The sequence below is a fragment of a genome, unplaced genomic scaffold (assembly GCF_019419815.1).
Source record: "Pyrus x bretschneideri cultivar Hongxiangsu unplaced genomic scaffold, Pyrus_bretschneideri_v1 Contig37, whole genome shotgun sequence".
In the NCBI taxonomy this organism is placed as follows: Eukaryota; Viridiplantae; Streptophyta; class Magnoliopsida; order Rosales; family Rosaceae; genus Pyrus; species Pyrus x bretschneideri.
In genome coordinates this window covers 4,290,030-4,311,400 of record NW_025999690.1, presented here as the reverse complement: position 1 = coordinate 4,311,400, position 21,371 = coordinate 4,290,030, and the positions used below count along the sequence as shown (strand labels likewise).

The following is a 21,371-nucleotide window of genomic DNA, read 5'->3' as shown; positions in this document are numbered from 1 at the left end:
GATCATTCCAAATTTGCGAACAAAGAAGCAAACACAAGCTCAAATCACTAGGAACTTCCTTATCAACATACTTTAAAGAATTTAGCCAATCGAACAAAGGTCCCAAATCAATTTAGTGACAGCACAATTAAAAAAGAAATGCATTTGGTCCTCATCTACGGAATTACAAAAATGACACATCTTATCACTATTACTTACAATATGACTTAATCGTTTTCTAGTTTGAAGTCTATTACGAATGAACAACCATGCAAACATCTTAACTTTAGAAGGAATATTAAGTTTCCACATCTTATTATCTTATTAATTAACTTATACTTTGTACATTTAGGCAATGTCCCTTTTTTTTTTTTATCCAAGTGGTTGATTTAACAAAGAACTTACCATTTGTATTTGGACCCCAAACAAGCATATCTTTGGAATCCTGCAAGGGAATTGTAATATTACAAATTTTCCTCACAATTTCATTGCTAACCACTTGTGAAAGCTTTCTCTTATCCCAACAATAGTTATCAATAAATTCACTAACTTTTAAGTCCCAATTAATGTTTTGGTTGTCAATATTGGGTAAAAAAAATGGAACAACGGGTAAGGAAAAACCTAATTATGGGATCAGAATAAAATGTCCTTACCATTACCCACTCTCCATCTCATACCCTTAAGAATAACATCCATACTTTTCAAGATACATTTCCAAGCAAAAGAATGATTCTATCTAATTTTATTATCTAGAAATCTTTCTTTTCTAAGATACTTACTCTTTACTGACTTAACCCACCAGTTATCCTCCTTGGTCATTACCTTCCAGCCCAATTTAGCGAGACAAGCATTATTGAAATGATCCAATCTTCTAACTTCCAAACCTCCCATTTTCTTAGGAGCACAGATCGTATCCCAAGCCACTGGAAAGATTTTCTTGTCACTACCCCTAAAAAAATCCCTACACTCTTTATTAAGCTTATTGACAATCTTATCAGGACACTTAAAACAAGACATGACATGATTAGGCATACCTGTTAGATTAGAGTTAATTAAAGTAAGCCTCCCCGCTCTCGAAATAGTGTTTGCTTTCCAACCGGCTAGTTTTTGCTTAACCCTCTTAAGTAACTCATTGCCATTAACTTGGTCTTTCCAAAAAACAATATTATGAATTCCTAGATACTTACCAATAGTAGTTTTATGTTGAATATGTAAAATATTAACAGTATCAATTCTAGTTGGAGAAGTTGTATTCTTGGAAAAATACAAGGACGACTTATGAAAATTTATTTGTTGGCCCGCCGCTTTAGAAAACATATTAAGGATTTGAAGAATATTCCTCACATCCCTCCTTGTGGCCTTAGCAACCAGGAGACAGTCATCAGCAACACACAAGATTTGAGATTTTAAATTCTCTAGGTGAGGATAAAATGCCAATATGAGACTTCGGATTATTTGTTAGGGTATTGAGGTGTCTAATTAATGGTTCCATATAAATAATGAAAATAAAAGGGGACAATGGGTTCCCTTGTCTAATTCCTTACTTTGGATAAAAATAACCATAAGGTCGCCCATTTATAAGCATAGAGAATGAAGGAGAAGTAATACATTCCATAATTAAATCAACCCAACGACTATCAAAACCAAATCTAAGCAGAACATACCGAATGTAATCCCAGTTTAAGTAATCATAAGCCTTTTCCATATCCAGCTTTAGTTCTCCCTTTCATCCTATTAAAACCAGCAAACATTTCGTGAGCAATAAGAATATTATCCTGAATGGCTCTACCTGAAGCAAAAGTACCTTGATTTTGAGAGATGCAAAGATCTAACAAAGGTTTTAGTCTCTTAACGATGATTTTTGTGATAATTTTATAACTAACATTATACAAACTAATAGGTCTATAGTTATTAACAATTTCCGGATTATCTATTTTAGGAACTAAAGCAATGTTAGTATGATTAATGAGTCTTAAGCTAGAACCATTAGGAAAAATTCTTTGACCAAGCAGGAAATAGAGTCCCTAATTTGGTCCTAACAACCCTAAAAAAAGGCCGCACTCAAACAATTAGGACCTGGAGCTTTAAGAGCTCCAATACTACTCACCGCATCCCAAATTTCCTCATCTGTAACAAGAGATAACAAACTTTCATTATGATGATTAGCAATACATGGTTGAATGATATCTGCAAAATTACATAGTTCATCACCCGATGGAGGACTGTCATAGGAAAATCGTTTTTTAAAATCGTGCACAAAAAATGTTCGAGGCCTTGACCTACATACCACCAAAAACCATTTTCATCTTTGACTTTTGTAATTTCATTCATTTTCTTACGAATAGTAGCCACCGTTTGAAAAAATTTAGTATTTTTATCCCCAAGTTGCAGCCAATTAGTTTTAGCTCTCTGAGCCCACATGATTTCTTCACAAGGTAACACATGATTCAATTCATCTCGAAGAGATTTTTCCATCATCAAATCAATAGAGTTGTTACTCATAATTTTCTTTTGAAGCTCATCAATTTCATTTAACAATTCTTTCTTTTTCTCCTTTAAATTGCCAAAAGTGTCCTTGTTCCATTTACAAACTAGAAATTTAAACTTACCATCACACTCTAGATTTATCTTTAGGATTATAATAGGGTCACAATGCCAAGATTTTGCACAAACATTTTAAACTGAGGATAACTAAGCCACATAGCCTCAAATTTAAACGAGAAGTAGTTATTCGTCTCCTCACTAGAACGTAGAGATAATAAGATAGGACAATGATCATAACCAAAAATAGGATAGTTATGCAAATGATAAGTAGGGAACATATTTAACCATAAAGGGTTGGCCACCATCCTATCCAATCTCTCGAAAACAACCTTATGATTTGTATGACAATTAGTCCAAGTAAAAGGAACTCTAGACACATTTAAAGACAAAAGCTTGCCACGATTAAGAAAATTGATTAAATTGTTCATGTCTGTGGTATGGCTTTGATTACCTCCAACCTTCTCTGAAAGATCAATAATATTGTTAAAATCTCCAACTAAGCACCAAGGACTATTAATTAGATCTAACTTGAGGACCTCCTCCTATAGGTCACACTGCATATGTTTTTTGGAGAAAGCCATAAATGAAAATAACTAATTGCTCTAAATTAGTAACTAAGTCCTTCATAGAACAATGGATATATCTCAAAGAGGAAGAAATTATACTAACAAAAACCTTTGTGCTATTCCAACATAAGCAGAGGCCCATAGATCGGCCAATTAGATCACAGCAAAAAATATTGTCAAAATACTTGGAATAAAAGTTCCTAGGGACCTTATGAACAACCACCTTAATCTCTATCAAGCAAAAAAGGTCCAACTTAGCTAAACTACAAATAAAATTAAAATTACCTAGGAAATTCCTTTCTCCACCCCTATAGTTCCACGCAAGCCACTTCATCAATCTAATTCTTCAATATAACTAAACTCTTCCATACTTGCAATTTCCTCACGGATTCTCTTTCTCGGACTCATCATCATAACAGTGGCACGAGGGGCGCCACCACTAGGCCTAGGTTTAACAGCATCCTCCTCATAAACTCTTTTTTTGGACTCATCATTCCTATTTCGGGTCTCGCACTCACAGAGCCAACCTCTGCATTAAGAAAAGCAGAAACCATAATTCTAGTGTTCTCCCTAGTTTCAGCCTCCTCACTTTTCATATTTGACATATCAACAACTAGGTATAAAGCAAGATCATTCATAACATCAAAGAAATCAAAATTCACACTTTTATAATCACAAACAAGATTATTCTCACATGGCAAGATAAATAACTCATCATCATAAAACATAGAGTTAATAAAATCAATACTAGAAATAACTATCCATCCTCATTTTGTCTAAAGATAAAAAGATTAGAGATGGAGTTTATGAACCCAGAGTAGCTACAATTCACAGAGTTTACCCTAAGTTCATGTACCAGATTCCTCACCATTACCTTAAACATCCCATGAAAATTGAATCTTATTTTCATAATGTCAGGTTCTTGCATCAAACCTTCAAGGCTGCAAACATCTACTGTTGCAATCTTGGTCATGGATCTCACCACAGCAACCTAGATTAAAATCTTTCAGGAGCTTGTCCCATCTACAGGTAAAGACTTTGCGACAAAAGTTGCCATAATGGAAAGAGACACTGGACAAAAACTTCCCAATATGATGACAGTGACCTTGCAGGGAGCTCTCAGTGTACCAACAACTATTGCCTTCACCTAAGAAATCAAACCCATAATCAAAGTAACAACAAAGGAAGGAGAAGACCCAATCAAAATAAGAGAAGGCCCCGAACAAAAACTTGAACACAAGCCCCACAAATGAAATATAAAACTCAGTCAACTACCCTTAATCACTACACCAACAAAAGAAGCCTAAAACCTATAAACCCCAAAAGCCATGAAAATGGAAATGAAGGCAAAGAAACTATAGGCAAAAAGCATAAAAGCAAAAACCAAAGTACTCCCAAAAACCACAACCACAAACGACAGAAAACCAATAAGCTCTAAGACCCCCCAAGACATAGAAATAGCTCGGGAAAAAGAGGAATTGCAGATAAAAAACATAAGCAGCAGGGGGAGAACCGATGACCGAAGGTAGTGAGAAGAAAGGTCAAGGAATGTTTAAGGGAGCACTTACATGCCCATTATTGTCAAAAATCACAAGAAGACTTTGAAGAATAATTAGCTTCTTTCCATCTTGCCAACGTATAATTACGAAATGCCAATTCTTTGAGCAAAATTTAGATTGGTTCTTAAGCCACCACTCCCTGATTGCACAACTTTTTACCCTACAAAAATTAGTTTTTCCCAAATTACCTTCTACCACATACTCCTCGCATCTAATTAACATCAAACCAAGTAATAATCCCAAAAATTTGCAAGAGATTAAGCAACTAAGCTCAAGAAACTCAATTAAGAGTGAAAATAAGCCTCTAAAATTAACAAACCAGAACTTACCCATCCCATCAATTTTCTTATGAACATTATCATTCACTCCTTGACTAGAAGCAAGAACGGAAAATTTGGTCAAACCATAAAAAATCGCCTCAATTTTGCGCCGATGACGCCTCCACCCCCAAAGAGAAAACCCTAGCATCCCTCTTTTTTAGCTACTTTTAAGTCTTTTAGTTAACCAAGAAGTGATAGTAGCAATAAGTCTCAAATTGTGTTCTTCCTCCGGTGAGTTTCGAAAGAGTCGAAACGGTTCCCATAAGTTTTGAAGTCAAGAGTAGTGCCTGCAACTTATAAGAAGATCAAACTATTAGATTTAGCTCAAATTTTAATATGATATGGATAAGAGGATACCAAACAACTTTCATGAAGAAACAGTTTCGATTTGAGCTACTGAAAAAGGAGTTTCGGTACTCATAAGATGGCTGTCCAGTTTTCTACTGAATTGGAAACTGGGTTGGTGTTTTAGACATATGCGATGATCATACCGTTGGAATTTTCTGAAAATTTTATATGCTATAGGAACTGGGTGGACGAACAACTTTCAAGAAGAAAGTATTTCAATCCGAGGTCAACAAGTTGGAGTTCAGAGGCTGTTTACATGGCTGTCAAGTTTTCTACGGATTTTGAGTCTGTACCCTTTTGCTTTATGCAAAAGATGATATACAGTCATACAACAAGATATATAGTTGCTTCAAGAAAATCAATAGTACAGAGATTTTGAAGATGAAATGAAAAGATTTTCTTATCTATGAGATTCCAGGTCACAGAGGTAAAAGGTAGGTAATGCTTCACTAGATTTGTGGCGTTGTACTTTCCACTGGCACAAGAGCTTCTCGTACTGATAACGTGTTGTAAAATTAGCAATATGTGTGTAGTGGAATAAATGAAATAAGCCACAATATTTACGAGTTTCCTCTACAGTCAGTGTGACTGAAGTATGTCCTCGGGGCAACAGTTGTGCTTTCATTTATAATCTGAAATAATAGGAGTATAAAAGTAACTCTCTCTCTCTCCTCCTATCTCTTCCTCCTCTCTTCTTTCTCTCTTTCCATTCCTCCATAATTTCATCTCTTTCTTTCCTCTTCCTTTTGTATGTTGTTTTTCTTTCTTCATTTGCTCCTTTAGTTTATAGGCAAAGCTTGAATGTTAGACAAAGTTTAATGGGATGAGTTTGTCTAACGGGATGAGTTGTAGTGTGGTAGTGGAATGAGTTGTAGAGTGGTAGTGGGATGAGTGACCATCCACATTAAATGACTTTTAATAGTATGGTAATTTTATTGAAGTTTTTCAATTTTCTTTTGGTACATGCAGACAGTAATGCTCGAGGTTTAATAATTAGCACCAGTTTCAATAATTAGATAGTAATTAGCATATAATTATGATTAATTAAGTTCACTAGTAAAATTCTTTTAAGCTTGGTATCCATTGGGTAATGTCTTGGGGGGCGGGTAGGGAAGTAAGCTATATGCTGAATTAAGTTGGGCTTCCAGGCTTTAGTCGTGGCAAAATCTTGAGGAATTGGTGCTACTACAATATATTTACCTTGCCAAATTGTGCATAATATGATCAATCGTGCGTAACATTATCATTCACTCCTTGACTAGAAGCAAGAACGGAAAATTTGGTCAAACCATAAAAAATCGCCTCAATTTTGCGCCGATGACGCCTCCACCCCCAAAGAGAAAACCCTAGCATCCCTCTTTTTTAGCTACTTTTAAGTCTTTTAGTTAACCAAGAAGTGATAGTAGCAATAAGTCTCAAATTGTGTTCTTCCTCCGGTGAGTTTCGAAAGAGTCGAAACGGTTCCCATAAGTTTTGAAGTCAAGAGTAGTGCCTGCAACTTATAAGAAGATCAAACTATTAGATTTAGCTCAAATTTTAATATGATATGGATAAGAGGATACCAAACAACTTTCATGAAGAAACAGTTTCGATTTGAGCTACTGAAAAAGGAGTTTCGGTACTCATAAGATGGCTGTCCAGTTTTCTACTGAATTGGAAACTGGGTTGGTGTTTTAGACATATGCGATGATCATACCGTTGGAATTTTCTGAAAATTTTATATGCTATAGGAACTGGGTGGACGAACAACTTTCAAGAAGAAAGTATTTCAATCCGAGGTCAACAAGTTGGAGTTCAGAGGCTGTTTACATGGCTGTCAAGTTTTCTACGGATTTTGAGTCTGTACCCTTTTGCTTTATGCAAAGGATGATATACAGTCATACAACAAGACATATAGTTGCTTCAAGAAAATCAATAGTACAGAGATTTTGAAGATGAAATGAAAAGATTTTCTTATCTATGAGATTCCAGGTCACAGAGGTAAAAGGTAGGTAATGCTTCACTAGATTTGTGGCGTTGTACTTTCCACTGGCACAAGAGCTTCTCGTACTGATAACGTGTTGTAAAATTAGCAATATGTGTGTAGTGGAATAAATGAAATAAGCCACAATATTTACGAGTTTCCTCTACAGTCAGTGTGACTGAAGTATGTCCTCGGGGCAACAGTGGTGCTTTCATTTATAATCTGAAATAATAGGAGTATAAAAGTAACTCTCTCTCTCTCCTCCTATCTCTTCCTCCTCTCTTCTTTCTCTCTTTCCATTCCTCCATAATTTCATCTCTTTCTTTCCTTTTCCTTTTGTATGTTGTTTTTCTTTCTTCATTTGCTCCTTTAGTTTATAGGCAAAGCTTGAATGTTAGACAAAGTTTAATGGGATGAGTTTGTCTAACGGGATGAGTTGTAGTGTGGTAGTGGAATGAGTTGTAGAGTGGTAGTGGGATGAGTGACCATCCACATTAAATGACTTTTAATAGTATGGTAATTTTATTGAAGTTTTTCAATTTTCTTTTGGTACATGCAGACAGTAATGCTCGAGGTTTAATAATTAGCACCAGTTTCAATAATTAGATAGTAATTAGCATATAATTATGATTAATTAAGTTCACTAGTAAAATAAGCTTGGTATCCATTGGGTAATGTCTTGTTTTGGTTTGTGTTGGGGGGGGGGGGCGGGTAGGGAAGTAAGCTATATGCTGAATTAAGTTGGGCTTCTAGGCTTTAGTCGTGGCAAAATCTTGAGGAATTGGTGCTACTACAATATATTTACCTTGCCAAATTGTGCATAATATGATCAATCGTGCGTAACATTATCATTCACTGCTTGACTAGAAGCAAGAACGGAAAATTTGGTCAAACCATAAAAAATCGCCTCAATTTTGCGCCAATGACGCCTCCACCCCCAAAGAGAAAACCCTAGCATCCCTCTTTTTTAGCTACTTTTAAGTCTTTTAGTTAACCAAGAAGTGATAGTAGCAATAAGTCTCAAATTGTGTTCTTCCTCCGGTGAGTTTCAAAAGAGTCGAAACGGTTCCCATAAGTTTTGAAGTCAAGAGTAGTGCCTGCAACTTATAAGAAGATCAAACCATTAGATTTAGCTCAAATTTTAATATGATATGGATAAGAGGATACCAAACAACTTTCATGAAGAAACAGTTTCGATTTGAGCTACTGAAAAAGGAGTTTCGGTACTCATAAGATGGCTGTCCAGTTTTCTAGTAAGTTGGAAACTGGGTTGGTGTTTTAGACATATGCGATGATCATACCGTTGGAATTTTCTGAAAATTTTATATGCTATAGGAACTGGGTGGACGAACAACTTTCAAGAAGAAAGTATTTCAATCCGAGGTCAACAAGTTGGAGTTCAGAGGCTGTTTACATGGCTGTCAAGTTTTCTACGGATTTTGAGTCTGTACCCTTTTGCTTTATGCAAAGGATGATATACAGTCATACAACAAGATATATAGTTGCTTCAAGAAAATCAATAGTACAGAGATTTTGAAGATGAAATGAAAAGATTTTCTTATCTATGAGATTCCAGGTCACAGAGGTAAAAGGTAGGTAGTGCTTCACTAGATTTGTGGCGTTGTACTTTCCACTGGCACAAGAGCTTCTCGTACTGATAACGTGTTGTAAAATTAGCAATATGTGTGTAGTGGAATAAATGAAATAAGCCACAATATTTACGAGTTTCCTCTACAGTCAGTGTGACTGAAGTATGTCCTCGGGGCAACAGTTGTGCTTTCATTTATAATCTGAAATAATAGGAGTATAAAAGTAACTCTCTCTCTCCTCCTATCTCTTCCTCCTCTCTTCTTTCTCTCTTTCCATTCCTCCATAATTTCATCTCTTTCTTTCCTCTTCCTTTTGTATGTTGTTTTTCTTTCTTCATTTGCTCCTTTATTTTATAGGCAAAGCTTGAATGTTAGACAAAGTTTAATGGGATGAGTTTGTCTAACGGGATGAGTTGTAGTGTGGTAGTGGAATGAGTTGTAGAGTGGTAGTGGGATGAGTGACCATCCACATTAAATGACTTTTAATAGTATGGTAATTTTATTGAAGTTTTTCAATTTTCTTTTGGTACATGCAGACAGTAATGCTCGAGGTTTAATAATTAGCACCAGTTTCAATAATTAGATAGTAATTAGCATATAATTATGATTAATTAAGTTCACCAGTAAAATTCTTTTAAGCTTGGTATCCATTGGGTAATGTCTTGGGGGGCGGGTAGGGAAGTAAGCTATATGCTGAATTAAGTTGGGCTTCCAGGCTTTTCGTGGCAAAATCTTGAGGAATTGGTGCTACTACAATATATTTACCTTGCCAAATTGTGCATAATATGATCAATCGTGCGTAACATGACGACTAGTCTTAATGATACGATTATTAACACAGTGATTGGTCTTGCATTGAAGATTTACCTTCAAAATATATTTCCATGAGCAACTTGATATACTTTTAGTGGTTGTAGGCTTGATCAAGTTAGAGATTAGCCAACCTTGTAATGCAAAGATCATTTTTTTTTTTTGGGTCAAATAATGCAAGGATCAATTTATCGTAATTGAATTGTAATTCTCTTTTCAAGATGATGAGAAGTTTTTTTAGTGTGATACATATCGTACTATATCTAAAAGTTAAGAGAAATTAATTAAGTTTTATTTTAGCCACGTGTCAACAGACATTCAACGATTAGGCAAGTGAAGCCGAGGCTCCGCATCCTAAATAGTTTTAGTTTCCCGCAAATCCCAAATCGGCAAATTCCCAATCGCTCGCGGCAACATCCCATCCAAACTCTCGTCGTTTACCACCGAAAAATCTCAACTTTCTCCCTCCCTCACCCCCCCCCCCCCCTTTTTCTCTCTCTCTCTCTAGGGTTTTTGGGTACAATTCGACATGGCCGGCGCTGGGATCCACCCACACCACCAGCAATGGCCTCCCGCAGCTGCCGCTCCTCATCCGCCTCCTCCGGCTGTCGGCTCCATCGCTCCTCCTCCTCACCACCTCGTCGACAACCCAAACCGAGCCGTTACCGAAGAGGTCCGCACCATATTCATCACTGGTCTTCCAGAGGATGTGAAGGAGAGAGAGATACAGAACCTCCTGAGATGGCTGCCGGGATACGAGGCCTCGCAGGTCAACAACAAAGGCGAGAAGCCTATGAGTTTCGCTCTCTTTTCCACTGCTCAGGAAGCCATTGCTGCCAAAGACGCCCTTCAGGTTAGCTTTGAATAATTTCTTACTGTTTAATTTTGATTTTTAAGTTTTATGTTGAAATTTTGAGCTTTTGTTGGAATTTGGGGTTTAGGGTATGATTTTCGATTCGGAGTCGAAGGCGGTGCTGCACACGGAGTTGGCGAAGAAGAATCTTTTTGTTAAAAGAGGTGAGGATGGTGATCAAATTTGTTTTTGTTTTGAATTTGAATCGAGAGTTTTAGTGTTTTCGGTATGTTCGTAGAGTATTACCTACATTGTGGAGAAATCAGTGTCTTTGGTTTAAAGTTTCAATTTCGTTAGCGGGATACGAGGAAATTTCTTGTTTTCGGGAATGTGCAAATATCGGCTCTGTTGCTTATGTTTGTCATACCACACTACGTTGGTTTGAATTGTAATATCAATGTTTTTTGGTTAGCTAGAGAGTTTGATTGAATATTTTGTGACTCACTAATATGAGTTGGAAACTGTAGGAATTGTAGCTGATACATGGTGCTTATGATCAAAGTAAACGATTGCGAACTTGTGGTGACTACTCACAGGCTGGTTATAGTAGTCCATCTCCTTTTCATCCTCCTCCTCCACCTGTTTGGGGGCCACATGGGTAATCAAACTTTGCTCATCTAATTTCGAAATAAAATTTAGTTGTTTCTGCTGTTCAGTAGAGCATATGTTTCCCCTTCTGTATATATCACTTTTTCTCATGTGAGTGTTGCTTGTGTGGCCCAGGTATATGGCTCCACCACCTCCTACGTATGATCCATATGGTGGTTATCCTGTTCCTCCAATACCAATGCACCCTCCTCCTGTACCAGCACCAGCACCAAGTAGTTATGTACCTGTTCTGGTAATCCACTATGCTTCCTGTGCGTAAAATGTTGGGTAAAAAGTTTGCATTTGCTAATTGATGAGTTCGCATGAACCTTTAGACTGATTCACAAATTTCCTTTTTTCCTTGGATTGGGATGTGTGTGTGTGGGGTGGGGAGTTGAGATACTGATATTCATCAAGAGATATAGCTTGTCTAGCTATTACTTCGTCAAACAACCCCCGTGCCCCTTCTTCTCTTGTTTAGATAAATGAAGACATCATATATTGAAGAAAAAAACCATAAGTGTAGCTGTAAAATGATACCAAACTAAATAAGCAGATTACCTTGGTTATTCATTTTTACTTATTCTGCTCACAGTTCAAAGAATTTTTTCTTCCGTGGATGTAGCTTTTTTGTTTGTGTTCCCCACTATCTTTCTTCCTGTTTGTTGTACATTTGTTGTTTCGTAGTGCCCAAATTCTATGTAAATGTTGGTTGTTCATGATGCAGGAAGCCTATAATTTGTTCTTTTTTACAATGGTTCTTGTTTCCTGCAGAACACTAAAGATAACCCACCATGCAATACCTTATTTATTGGAAATCTGGGAGAGAGCATTAATGAGGAAGAATTGAGGGGCCTTTTCAGCTCGTATGAATGTCTCTCATCCCTTATCTTAGGATTTGTTTCTTCTCTATGTTTCATAAGAAAGATGTCATGCTAAACATGAATTTTTGGTAATGCAGACAACCTGGATTTAAGCAAATGAAGGTCCTAAGACAAGAAAGGCATACTGTTTGTTTCATTGAGTTTGAAGTAAGTAATATTTATTTCGTAGTTATGCGCTGCTCATTGACGTTTTCATGTTGGGATGCCCTTTTCTCTATTTTCTAAATGGATTTTCTGTATAATCCATGCAGGATGTGAACAGTGCCACCAATGTACACCAGGCTTTGCAGGGTGCTGTTATCCCCAGTTCTGGTTCTGTAGGCATGAGAATACAATATCCTTTTGGAATTTTTCTGTATGGCTGATATTTAGTTTGTTGTTTATACAACTTAATATTATTGAACCATAAATAATCATAGGTTAAAATTTGTGCTAAATAACTTTTAAATATATATTCTGAATTTTTAATCCACCTCACCACAATTATATACGTCGCTTGTGACTTGTTTATGTTTCTTTTGTGATTGGCAATATATGTTTTTCCTTGACTATAAATACATATTCGAAGAACCCATTTGGGAGAAGGAAGGATGGAAACCACCCTGGTGCTGTCCCTACTGCTAATGGAGCTCCGCCGGCTATGACATACCAGTAGCTTGAAAGGGGATGTACTCTGTTCCTTATGCTACAGAAACACAACCACATGATAGGATGCATCTTGCAGCTGTTGCATGCATCCATTTCATAGTCACGTCATCAGCATTAGCATCTCTCCTCCTGTGAATGAATGCACATAGTGGCATCATGAACATACCATTTGGCCATGTTAGAACGTGTTTGTGACATGCATTTTCAGCAGTATGTGTTAATGCCTGGATATTAGGGGCTCAAATATTGTTATCATCTTATACCGTATTTGTGACATGCATATTTCAGCAGTATATCTGTTAATGCAATATTAGGGGCAGTAATATGGTTATCATCTGTAGGGTGGTGCATGGGGCTGCAGATTTGTTAGATTGGAGTGTTTTTTTGCTTTATATTAAATTGTTGCACGTTGAAATTAGGAAGGTGTCCACATAGACATCTAGCCACTTTTACATCTTTTTTGTTTACATAGGTTTTGAGATTCAATTATCTTAACCAATCATCTGAAGGTGTTCCTCAGTTCTGTTTCATGGCATAACTTTCATTCGGATGTGGATACTTAGGAAAACATGCCATTAATTGTCATGTTTTCCTTTCCATCACCTTTGTCATTTCCATTCCCACGACATTCTAATAACTTAGACTAACCATAAGTCATCGTTTAAGCGAGGAGTTAGACATGCAGTTTTACCATTCAAGATGTTCGAAGCATGGCTTTTCAGTAAGACGTTGGGTATTATATATGCTGTGTGGTTTATATACAGGATTTTCCAATACAAAATGAGAATGCACTATACATTTGAGGAGGTCTGGTGTCTGCAGCTGCTCGTTTGTTTCAGGTAATGTTCACTTCACTAGGCAAAGGTTACTGTCGGTCACCACTTATTGAGGTTTTTAACATCCAGCATGAAGTTTTCTTGTGCCTCGGGTTAAGCTGTCTTGAGATTAGTAGGTATCTTGACATTTATCGATGAGGGGAAACACATTTTGCACATTACAAGTTTGAAGCAAATATGATCGAACTATGCGTTGGTCCTTGAGTGCCATTGATTACTTATAAGTGAAATGAGTTATAAGTTGTGAAGACTTGATGGAAATTTCCATTGAGAGGAAAAGAAGAAAGAATATTCTTTTGCTCCCAATTTTAGAATGGATTGACCGAAAGCATGGACCGAGGGACAAGGATTGTCTGCCCTCCCATGCCCTCTTGTTTGTGTGGTCACGGTTAAGCCATGTCAACATTTTATATTACTATTCATTTTTGTCTTAGTATCTTTATAAAAAATACAATATAAAATGTTGACGTGGTTTAACCGTGACCACACAAAACAGTAGGGCACGGGAGGGCACTGGAAGTAGGAGAGCAGACAATCCTTGTCCCCGACGGAGATCTATAGCCGTCAGAGTTTTAACTAAGAATCTAGTGACTAAAGATTTAACGGTCTTGGATCCTGGTCCATGCTATCGGCTGGTCCTGCATGTGTTTGTTAGATGTGCACAAGAAAGAGTAGATGCCTTTATTTTAAGTGACTTTTTTCTTTTGGAAAAATCAAAGTTGAATTGATCGGTTCGTATTGCTTTTTCTCAGTCCAAAATTTTTTCCCGACCAAGAAGGGAGATTACGAATATTTAATGGGAAAACAAACATTTTATCATTGAAGACTTGGGTATCAACGTCGATAAAACTCTAATTAGAAATTGCTTTGACTGTAAAACTGGGTCGCATTCCGTGCGATACAACTTTGCCCCATTTGCTTTCATAGAAATCTCGTAGAAAGTTGGAACACCTAATTTCATTTCACCATTTGTCGGTTTGTAGTGAGCATTACCATCGCATCAACTGCTTTTGAATGAGTGTGATTTAATCTGTTATACAAATCTTGAAATATAGTCATCCAACGACAATTTATGCGGTGATAATGCTTACCATTCTTGATGCAGCGGGGACCAAATATTTTCCCTATTCCAACAAGGACGAAAACGATATTGTTCCAAAATCATATGAGGGAAGAATTCATCACATGCTTTATTGGTACGCCCTTCTTTCTATTTGTCCTATTATGTATCACAATGAAAAGTTTCAACTTTTCTTCTTTTATTTATTTTTCATATAAGACCTGAATAACATCATAATTCATAAATAAAAAAACATTATAAACTCAATATATAAGAAGAAAAACCAAACCCAAACTATTTAGTAACAAATGAATTTCCCAAACTCAGAATTAAGAGCATGACGAGTGGACAAATAAAGGCCTGATCTCCCATTAAAGTTTTAAACTCTTCAAGTGTTTTTTCTGTAAAATTTATCATTAACAAGGTGTTTTTTTTCCTTCTAGTTTACTATTTATTATTTTAAAATGCTATTTTTATCATTTATTTGTACTATCTAATATAGATGGAATTCACATGTGTTGACGAGATATGCTTTATTAGAGAAGTAGTACAGATAATGGTCCAAATAAACGATAAATGTTGCTGATTCTTTACTATTTCATTGCCAAAATGCCGAATTACCAACCCACACACCAGCTTTTACACTTATTTACAGGGAACTTTAACGAAAAGTTTCCAGTACAATTTATTTTAACAAAAAATTATATTTTTATACTAAAAAATTAATCTTGATACTATTTATTTTACTCTTTATTTTATCGTTATCGTTAAAATTCAAAGTTTTCAAATTTTTTTCATTAGTTTTTTTTTTTATCTATATTTTTGACAAATAAAATGTATTTATTTTGGAGAAAGTCAGAAGTCACAGGTTGACAAAAAGGGGAAGGGGTAGATGTCACAGAATTGAGTGGTAAGTAAGTAGGGCCTCCCTCCCTTCCTGTCGTTGTTTCACAGTATTGACGTGGCTGTGTGCTCTCAGTTAATATAAATATGAACTCCACGCGTGGACACGACGGGGTCCACTTCCAGTCGCAACTTCCATGCCTTCTATTCACATTGCGTAATGTCATCTCTGGATTCTCTGCTTAAAGATTGCCCTTTGCAAAAAAAAAAAAAAAAAAAAAAAAAAAGAGTATTTTCAAAGAAGACGTAAAAATCTTTGATGAAATGTTATTGTGTATATTTGACGTATGAAAAATCTATTCAATTGAAGTGTTATTTGCTGACTTGAATTTGAAGACTTTATAATTTAGAGTTAAAATTGACATCAGTATCAAATTTATTTTTAATTTTCATTGTAATGGTAAGTCATTTGTTCGACTAACATTTCGATAAATAAAAATTTTGTGTCAATATTTTTTTAGTAATTACAATCATTTCAAGTTTTATTTAAATAATAAAATAACATTTGACAAATTTGTCATCAATTGTAATTTGACTCTTATAATTTGACATTTTTTTTAGAGCTAGTCTAACGTTAAATTGTCATTTGACACCTTAGTTATTTTTTTTGTCGATTTTTACTATTTGAAATTATCAAATTACCTCTCACTATTGGATCGGATTTGATAAAATTTCATTCACCTTACGTCAGTACTGGCACAATTTTATCCACAAGAGTGAATCACGTGCTGATCACGTACTATTATTTAATTGCAAAGTGGATGGAGCTTGATCGAATCTGATGGTGGGGAGTAAATTAGCTAATTTTAAATAGTTCAAGGTAATTACTAGGACAATAGTTTAAGGGGTCGAATGACAGTTTATTCAGTAAAGAAGTGATTAAATATGTCATATACAACACATTAATATTAGACTGTATATGATACACTGTAATCGTATTTTGTTCTATTATGTGTAAATTTTTAACGTATATAAATGACAATTAATTTAAGAATTATAATGAAAAGAGTTTTTTTTTATTAATTTTATCTTTTATTATTTTCAATTTCAATGTTGACTTCTGTCCTTATGATTAAATATTTTTGTTAAGTGTCTTTCGATGAATTAAAAACTAATAAAGTCTTTTTTATTATTTAACGAGGACATAACCAATTATCAAATCACAAAATTGTAAAATTGTGTGCTTACATCCAAGGCATGCGAATGTCGTGTTGTCAATGTTTATTCCTCTGCCTTGTAACAACAGGGAACGGGGAATTGAGACATGGTTGGTAAAATATTAAAAAAAAAAAAAATTGTCAATTCTCAGTTTCAACCAACTTTAAATAGAATAAAAACTCATATATTTAGCAATTTTCTTCAATAGTAGGTAATGGACGACTAACATCGAACGCTAAGTAATTAAAGTAATTCTTTTTCGGGACTGTTATTAGTATTTCAAAATTTCATTTTGCATTCTAAATTTTTTATAATTAGAAAATAAAAATACACTTGTGAGGAGTGTAGAATGAGATTTTTAGAGTACTAATAACAATTCTCTTAAAAGTTGTGGTCAAAAAGTGGAAGCCATTCTTCCTCGCAGGTATGGTGTGTGTGAAAACACCCACTGATTTCATCACATAATTTCCACTTTAGAGTATCTATCTTTATGTTTTGTTCACACCCAGAAACACACAATTTGAATTTTTTTATGACTTTTTTGGTTGTTAAATAACACACACATAAACACAAGAAAGAGTCTTTATCTTTTATCGGTTCTGTCTTCTGTTAGAGTATGAAACATGACTCAAAGTCCACAGAATGTCTTCAAAACGTGGATCTGACCAGATGACAGAGTCATATCAACTCTGGTATTATTATTATTATTTTTGGAAACCATCAACTCTGTTATTTAAACGTCAACCGACATACCAAATAGCCAACACAATCCTTTCTCTCCTCTGTTTCTCTCTTAACAATTTTCTACTTAGTTTCCAACTCATTTCAAACTTATTCAAAAGGCCAATTGAGTCTACTTATCTACATGCTGCTGGGTTTTCCTGTGCAAGCTTAAACCAGCTAGCTTACCACCAAAGTCCCAACACAATTCTCTCTCTCTCTCTCTCTCTCTCTCTCTCTCTCTCTCTCTCTCTCTTCAAACCACTCAGTTTCCAACTCATTCAAATGCAAAGGAAAGCTGAATCTGCATGCAGTAGCTAAAGCTCAAATCTTTACCAAGTAATTTTCTTTTTCTTCAACTAATTATATACCAAAGTATGAAGCTTTACCCTTTCAATTTCTTCTTCTTCTTCTTCTTGTTATTCTGCTTCTCTGTGCCCATACCTATTGTATCTAGTTTGAGCTCTGATGGGGTGGCGCTGTTGTCCCTCCTCAAGTACTGGACTGTAATCCCATCCCCCATATCCTCCACCTGGAATGCCTCTGATTCCAATCCATGCCAATGGGTTGGAATCCAATGTGATAAATCCGACAATGTGGTTGCCTTAAACCTCACTGGGTTTGGAATTTCTGGCCAACTGGGCCTCAAGTTGGCAGCTTTAGGTATCTGCAGACTCTTGCTCTGGGTTCCAATAGTTTTTCTGGCAAAATCCCAGTTGGGTTGGCCAACTGTAGTTTACTTGAGTACTTGGACTTATCAGAAAATCGATTTTCTGGTGAAATCCCTGAACCCTTGTTTTCGATTTCCAGCTTGGTTTATATATATCTGTATAGGAATAGTTTGAATGGTTCCATCCCTGCAAATGTTGGGAATTTGAGTAAATTGGAGGAGTTGTATTTGGATGACAACCATTTGAGTGGAGCCCTGCCTAAGAGTCTGAACAATCTTGGGAACCTAGTGTATCTTCAAGTTAGTGGTAATCGTCTCGACGGTAGGATTGATTTGGGTTCTGGGGATTGCAAGAATTTGATTTTCTTGGATTTGTCACGCAATCAGTTTAGTGGAGGTCTTCCATCAAGTCTGGGAAATTGTAGTAATTTAACAGAGTTTGGTGCTGTGAATAGCAACTTAACGGGGACTATCCCGTCTTCCTTTGGCCAACTAGAGAAGCTTGAACTTCTGCGCCTTCCTGAGAACCGTTTGTCTGGGAAAATACCTCCCGAACTTGGTAAATGCAAGTCCTTAACAGGACTACATTTGTATACAAACCAACTTGAGGGAGAAATTCCTAGTGAATTGGGGACGCTGAAATTGCAGGATCTTGAATTGTTTGAGAACAGGTTAACTGGTGAAATCCCAGTTAGCATTTGGAAGATTCAGAGTCTTCAGCAAATCCTTGTGTACAATAATAACCTCACCGGGGAGCTGCCTGTAGAGATGACTGAGCTGAAGCAACTGCAGAATATTTCGTTGTTTAACAACCTCTTTTCTGGAGTTATACCTCAAGGTCTGGGGATTAACAGCAGTTTAGTGCAGTTAGATTTTCTGAATAATAACTTCACTGGTACAATCCCTCCAAATCTTTGCCATGGAAAGAGGTTAAGGGTGTTGACTTTGGCGTCCAATCGACTTCAAGGTTCCATACCTTCTGATGTTGGAAACTGCTCTACACTTTGGAGGTTGAAGCTTGAACAGAATAACCTGACCGGAGCTCTCCCGGAATTTGCAAAAAATCCAAACCTCAATTATATGGACATCAGCAGCAATGAGATAAGTGGAGCAATTCCATCAAGCTTGCAAAACTGTGGCAACCTCACAACCATCAATTTGTCCATGAATAGGTTAACTGGACCTATACCGCAGGAGCTGGGGAAGCTTGCAGAGCTACGTACTTTGGTTCTTTTCCAGAACAATTTGATTGGTTCTCTGCCTCCTCAACTATCGAATTGTACCAAAATGGATAAGTTCGATGTGCGGTCCAATTTGTTGAATGGCTCCATTCCGTCAAGTCTGAGAAGTTGGACAGTTTTATCAACACTGATTTTAAGCGACAACAGCTTTACTGGCGGCATCCCAACTTTCTTGTCAGAGTTCGAAAAGCTTTCAGAGCTACAACTTGGTGGAAATCTATTCGGAGGTGTGATTCCATCAGCAATTGGAACATTGCAGAGTATGTTTTATGCATTAAATCTTAGCAACAATGCATTGACAGGTCTGATTCCTTCAGAGCTAGGGAAACTGATAAGGCTCCAACGACTAGATCTTTCTCGTAACAATTTGACAGGGACTTTAAAAGTTCTCGGCGATATGAGTTCACTAACTGAGGTTAACGTTTCAGACAACAACTTCACAGGTCCAGTACCAGAGACATTGATGAACCTGTTGAGCTCATCCCCAGTGTCATTTTTGGGCAATCCCTACATATGTGTCAATTACCTTCCATCATGTGGCTCAATGTGCGCAGGAAAGAACAGTTTTAAATCTTGCAACAGTCCACCAAGCAACCAGAAAGGCCTTAGTAAAGTGCAAATTGCATTTATAGCTCTAGGATCTTCGATGTTTGTTGTTTTTGTGCTTTATGGGCTGATTTATCTGTTCCTCTTGCGCAAAAAGACCAAGCATGACTTTGAGATCTCTGCTCTAGGGGGGCCATCTGCCTTGCTCAACACGGTACTCGAGGCTACAGAAAACCTAAATGATCACTATATCATTGGGAGAGGAGCCCATGGAACAGTCTATAAGGCCTCTTTGGCTCCAGACAAAGATTATGCAGTCAAGAAGCTTCAATTTGCAGGGCACGAAGGAAGGCGTTTGAGCATGATTAGAGAAATTCAAACACTTGGGTTGATTAGGCACCGGAATCTGGTTAGATTGGAAGACTTCTGGTTAGGAAAAGACCACGGTTTGATATTGTATCGGTACATGCAAAATGGGAGCCTTTATGATGTTTTACATGAAATCAAACCCCCGCCAACTCTCAAGTGGAGTGTCCGCTATAGGATAGCGCTTGGAACTGCATATGGGTTGGAATATCTCCATTATGATTGTGATCCCCCTATAGTGCATCGAGACATCAAACCAATGAACATCCTCTTGGACTCTGACATGGAGCCCCATATCGGTGATTTTGGTATTGCGAAACTTTTGGATCATCAGTCTTCTGCAGCAACATCCATCGCAGTTGTGGTACAACCGGATATATTGCACCAGGTAATTCTTCTGGTTTATTTTCGATTCAGAAATGTTTGTACATTCATGCACTTAATGAACTAAAGTATTTTCCGTGGTTTGTTACAGAAAATGCATTTCGAACAGCAAAGAGCGTGGAATCTGATGTGTACAGTTATGGGGTTGTTTTACTTGAGCTGATAACAAGAAAGAAGGCATTGGATCCATCATTTATGGAGCAAACTGACATTGTAGAATGGGCTAGGTCAGTGTGGAGCAGCACGGAACAAATTGATCAGATCGTCGATTCAAGCCTTAAGGAGGAACTTCTGGATTCAAACATCATGGATCAAGTTATTGACGCTCTTATGGTGGCTTTCAGATGTACTGAGAAAGATCCGAAAAGAAGACCCACAATGAGAGATGTGATCAAGCAATTGTTAGATGCAGATTCCAAAGTGAGAAGCATAAAGGGCTAGCTTTTTAACTTTCCCAGATCGATTATTGTAGCCTGTATATTTAATCTGCTTTATACCGGGTGTAATCTTAGTGGATAGTGATGCATCTGTAAACATGTGCAATGTAGGTTAGATTTATGGAATTCACTTCAAGTACTCTCTCTCTCTCTCTCTCTCTCTCTCTCCCTCCCCCTCTCCCTCACCCTCTCTGGCAACTTATATGGAATGGGTTCATTGCCACTTGACATCCTGGTCCAATAATATTGTGTTGTATTGGATGGGATGTCACGATAACGGTGAACCTGTTCCATATAATGACCGAGGCAGAGTGAGGAGAAGAACTTATTTGAGACTATTGAGTCGCAAAAGTAGGACATGAGTGAACAAAATCTTTTCAAGCTTTTCTGAAGTGTGGA

The 21,371-nt window shown here is 36.7% G+C and overlaps 2 protein-coding genes across 2 annotated transcripts; both read left to right on the top strand.

Annotated features, from left to right (window-relative positions):
• Positions 1 to 10,068: 10,068 nt before the first annotated feature.
• Positions 10,069 to 13,793, top strand: LOC103931737 (U1 small nuclear ribonucleoprotein A-like). Its single transcript, XM_009341257.3, is given in 9 exon segments — positions 10,069 to 10,531; positions 10,620 to 10,695; positions 10,999 to 11,015; positions 11,017 to 11,129; positions 11,255 to 11,372; positions 11,894 to 11,985; positions 12,081 to 12,150; positions 12,255 to 12,337; positions 12,562 to 13,793. Coding segments are annotated over 9 exon segments (990 nt in total). The 5' UTR covers positions 10,069 to 10,207; the 3' UTR covers positions 12,659 to 13,793.
• Positions 13,794 to 17,524: 3,731 nt separating this feature from the next.
• On the top strand, positions 17,525 to 21,109 carry LOC103931736 (receptor-like protein kinase). The gene is given in 4 exon segments (XM_009341256.3): positions 17,525 to 17,964; positions 17,967 to 20,510; positions 20,513 to 20,539; positions 20,627 to 21,109. Coding segments are annotated over 4 exon segments (3,180 nt in total). The 5' UTR covers positions 17,525 to 17,705; the 3' UTR covers positions 20,977 to 21,109.
• Positions 21,110 to 21,371: the final 262 nt, after the last annotated feature.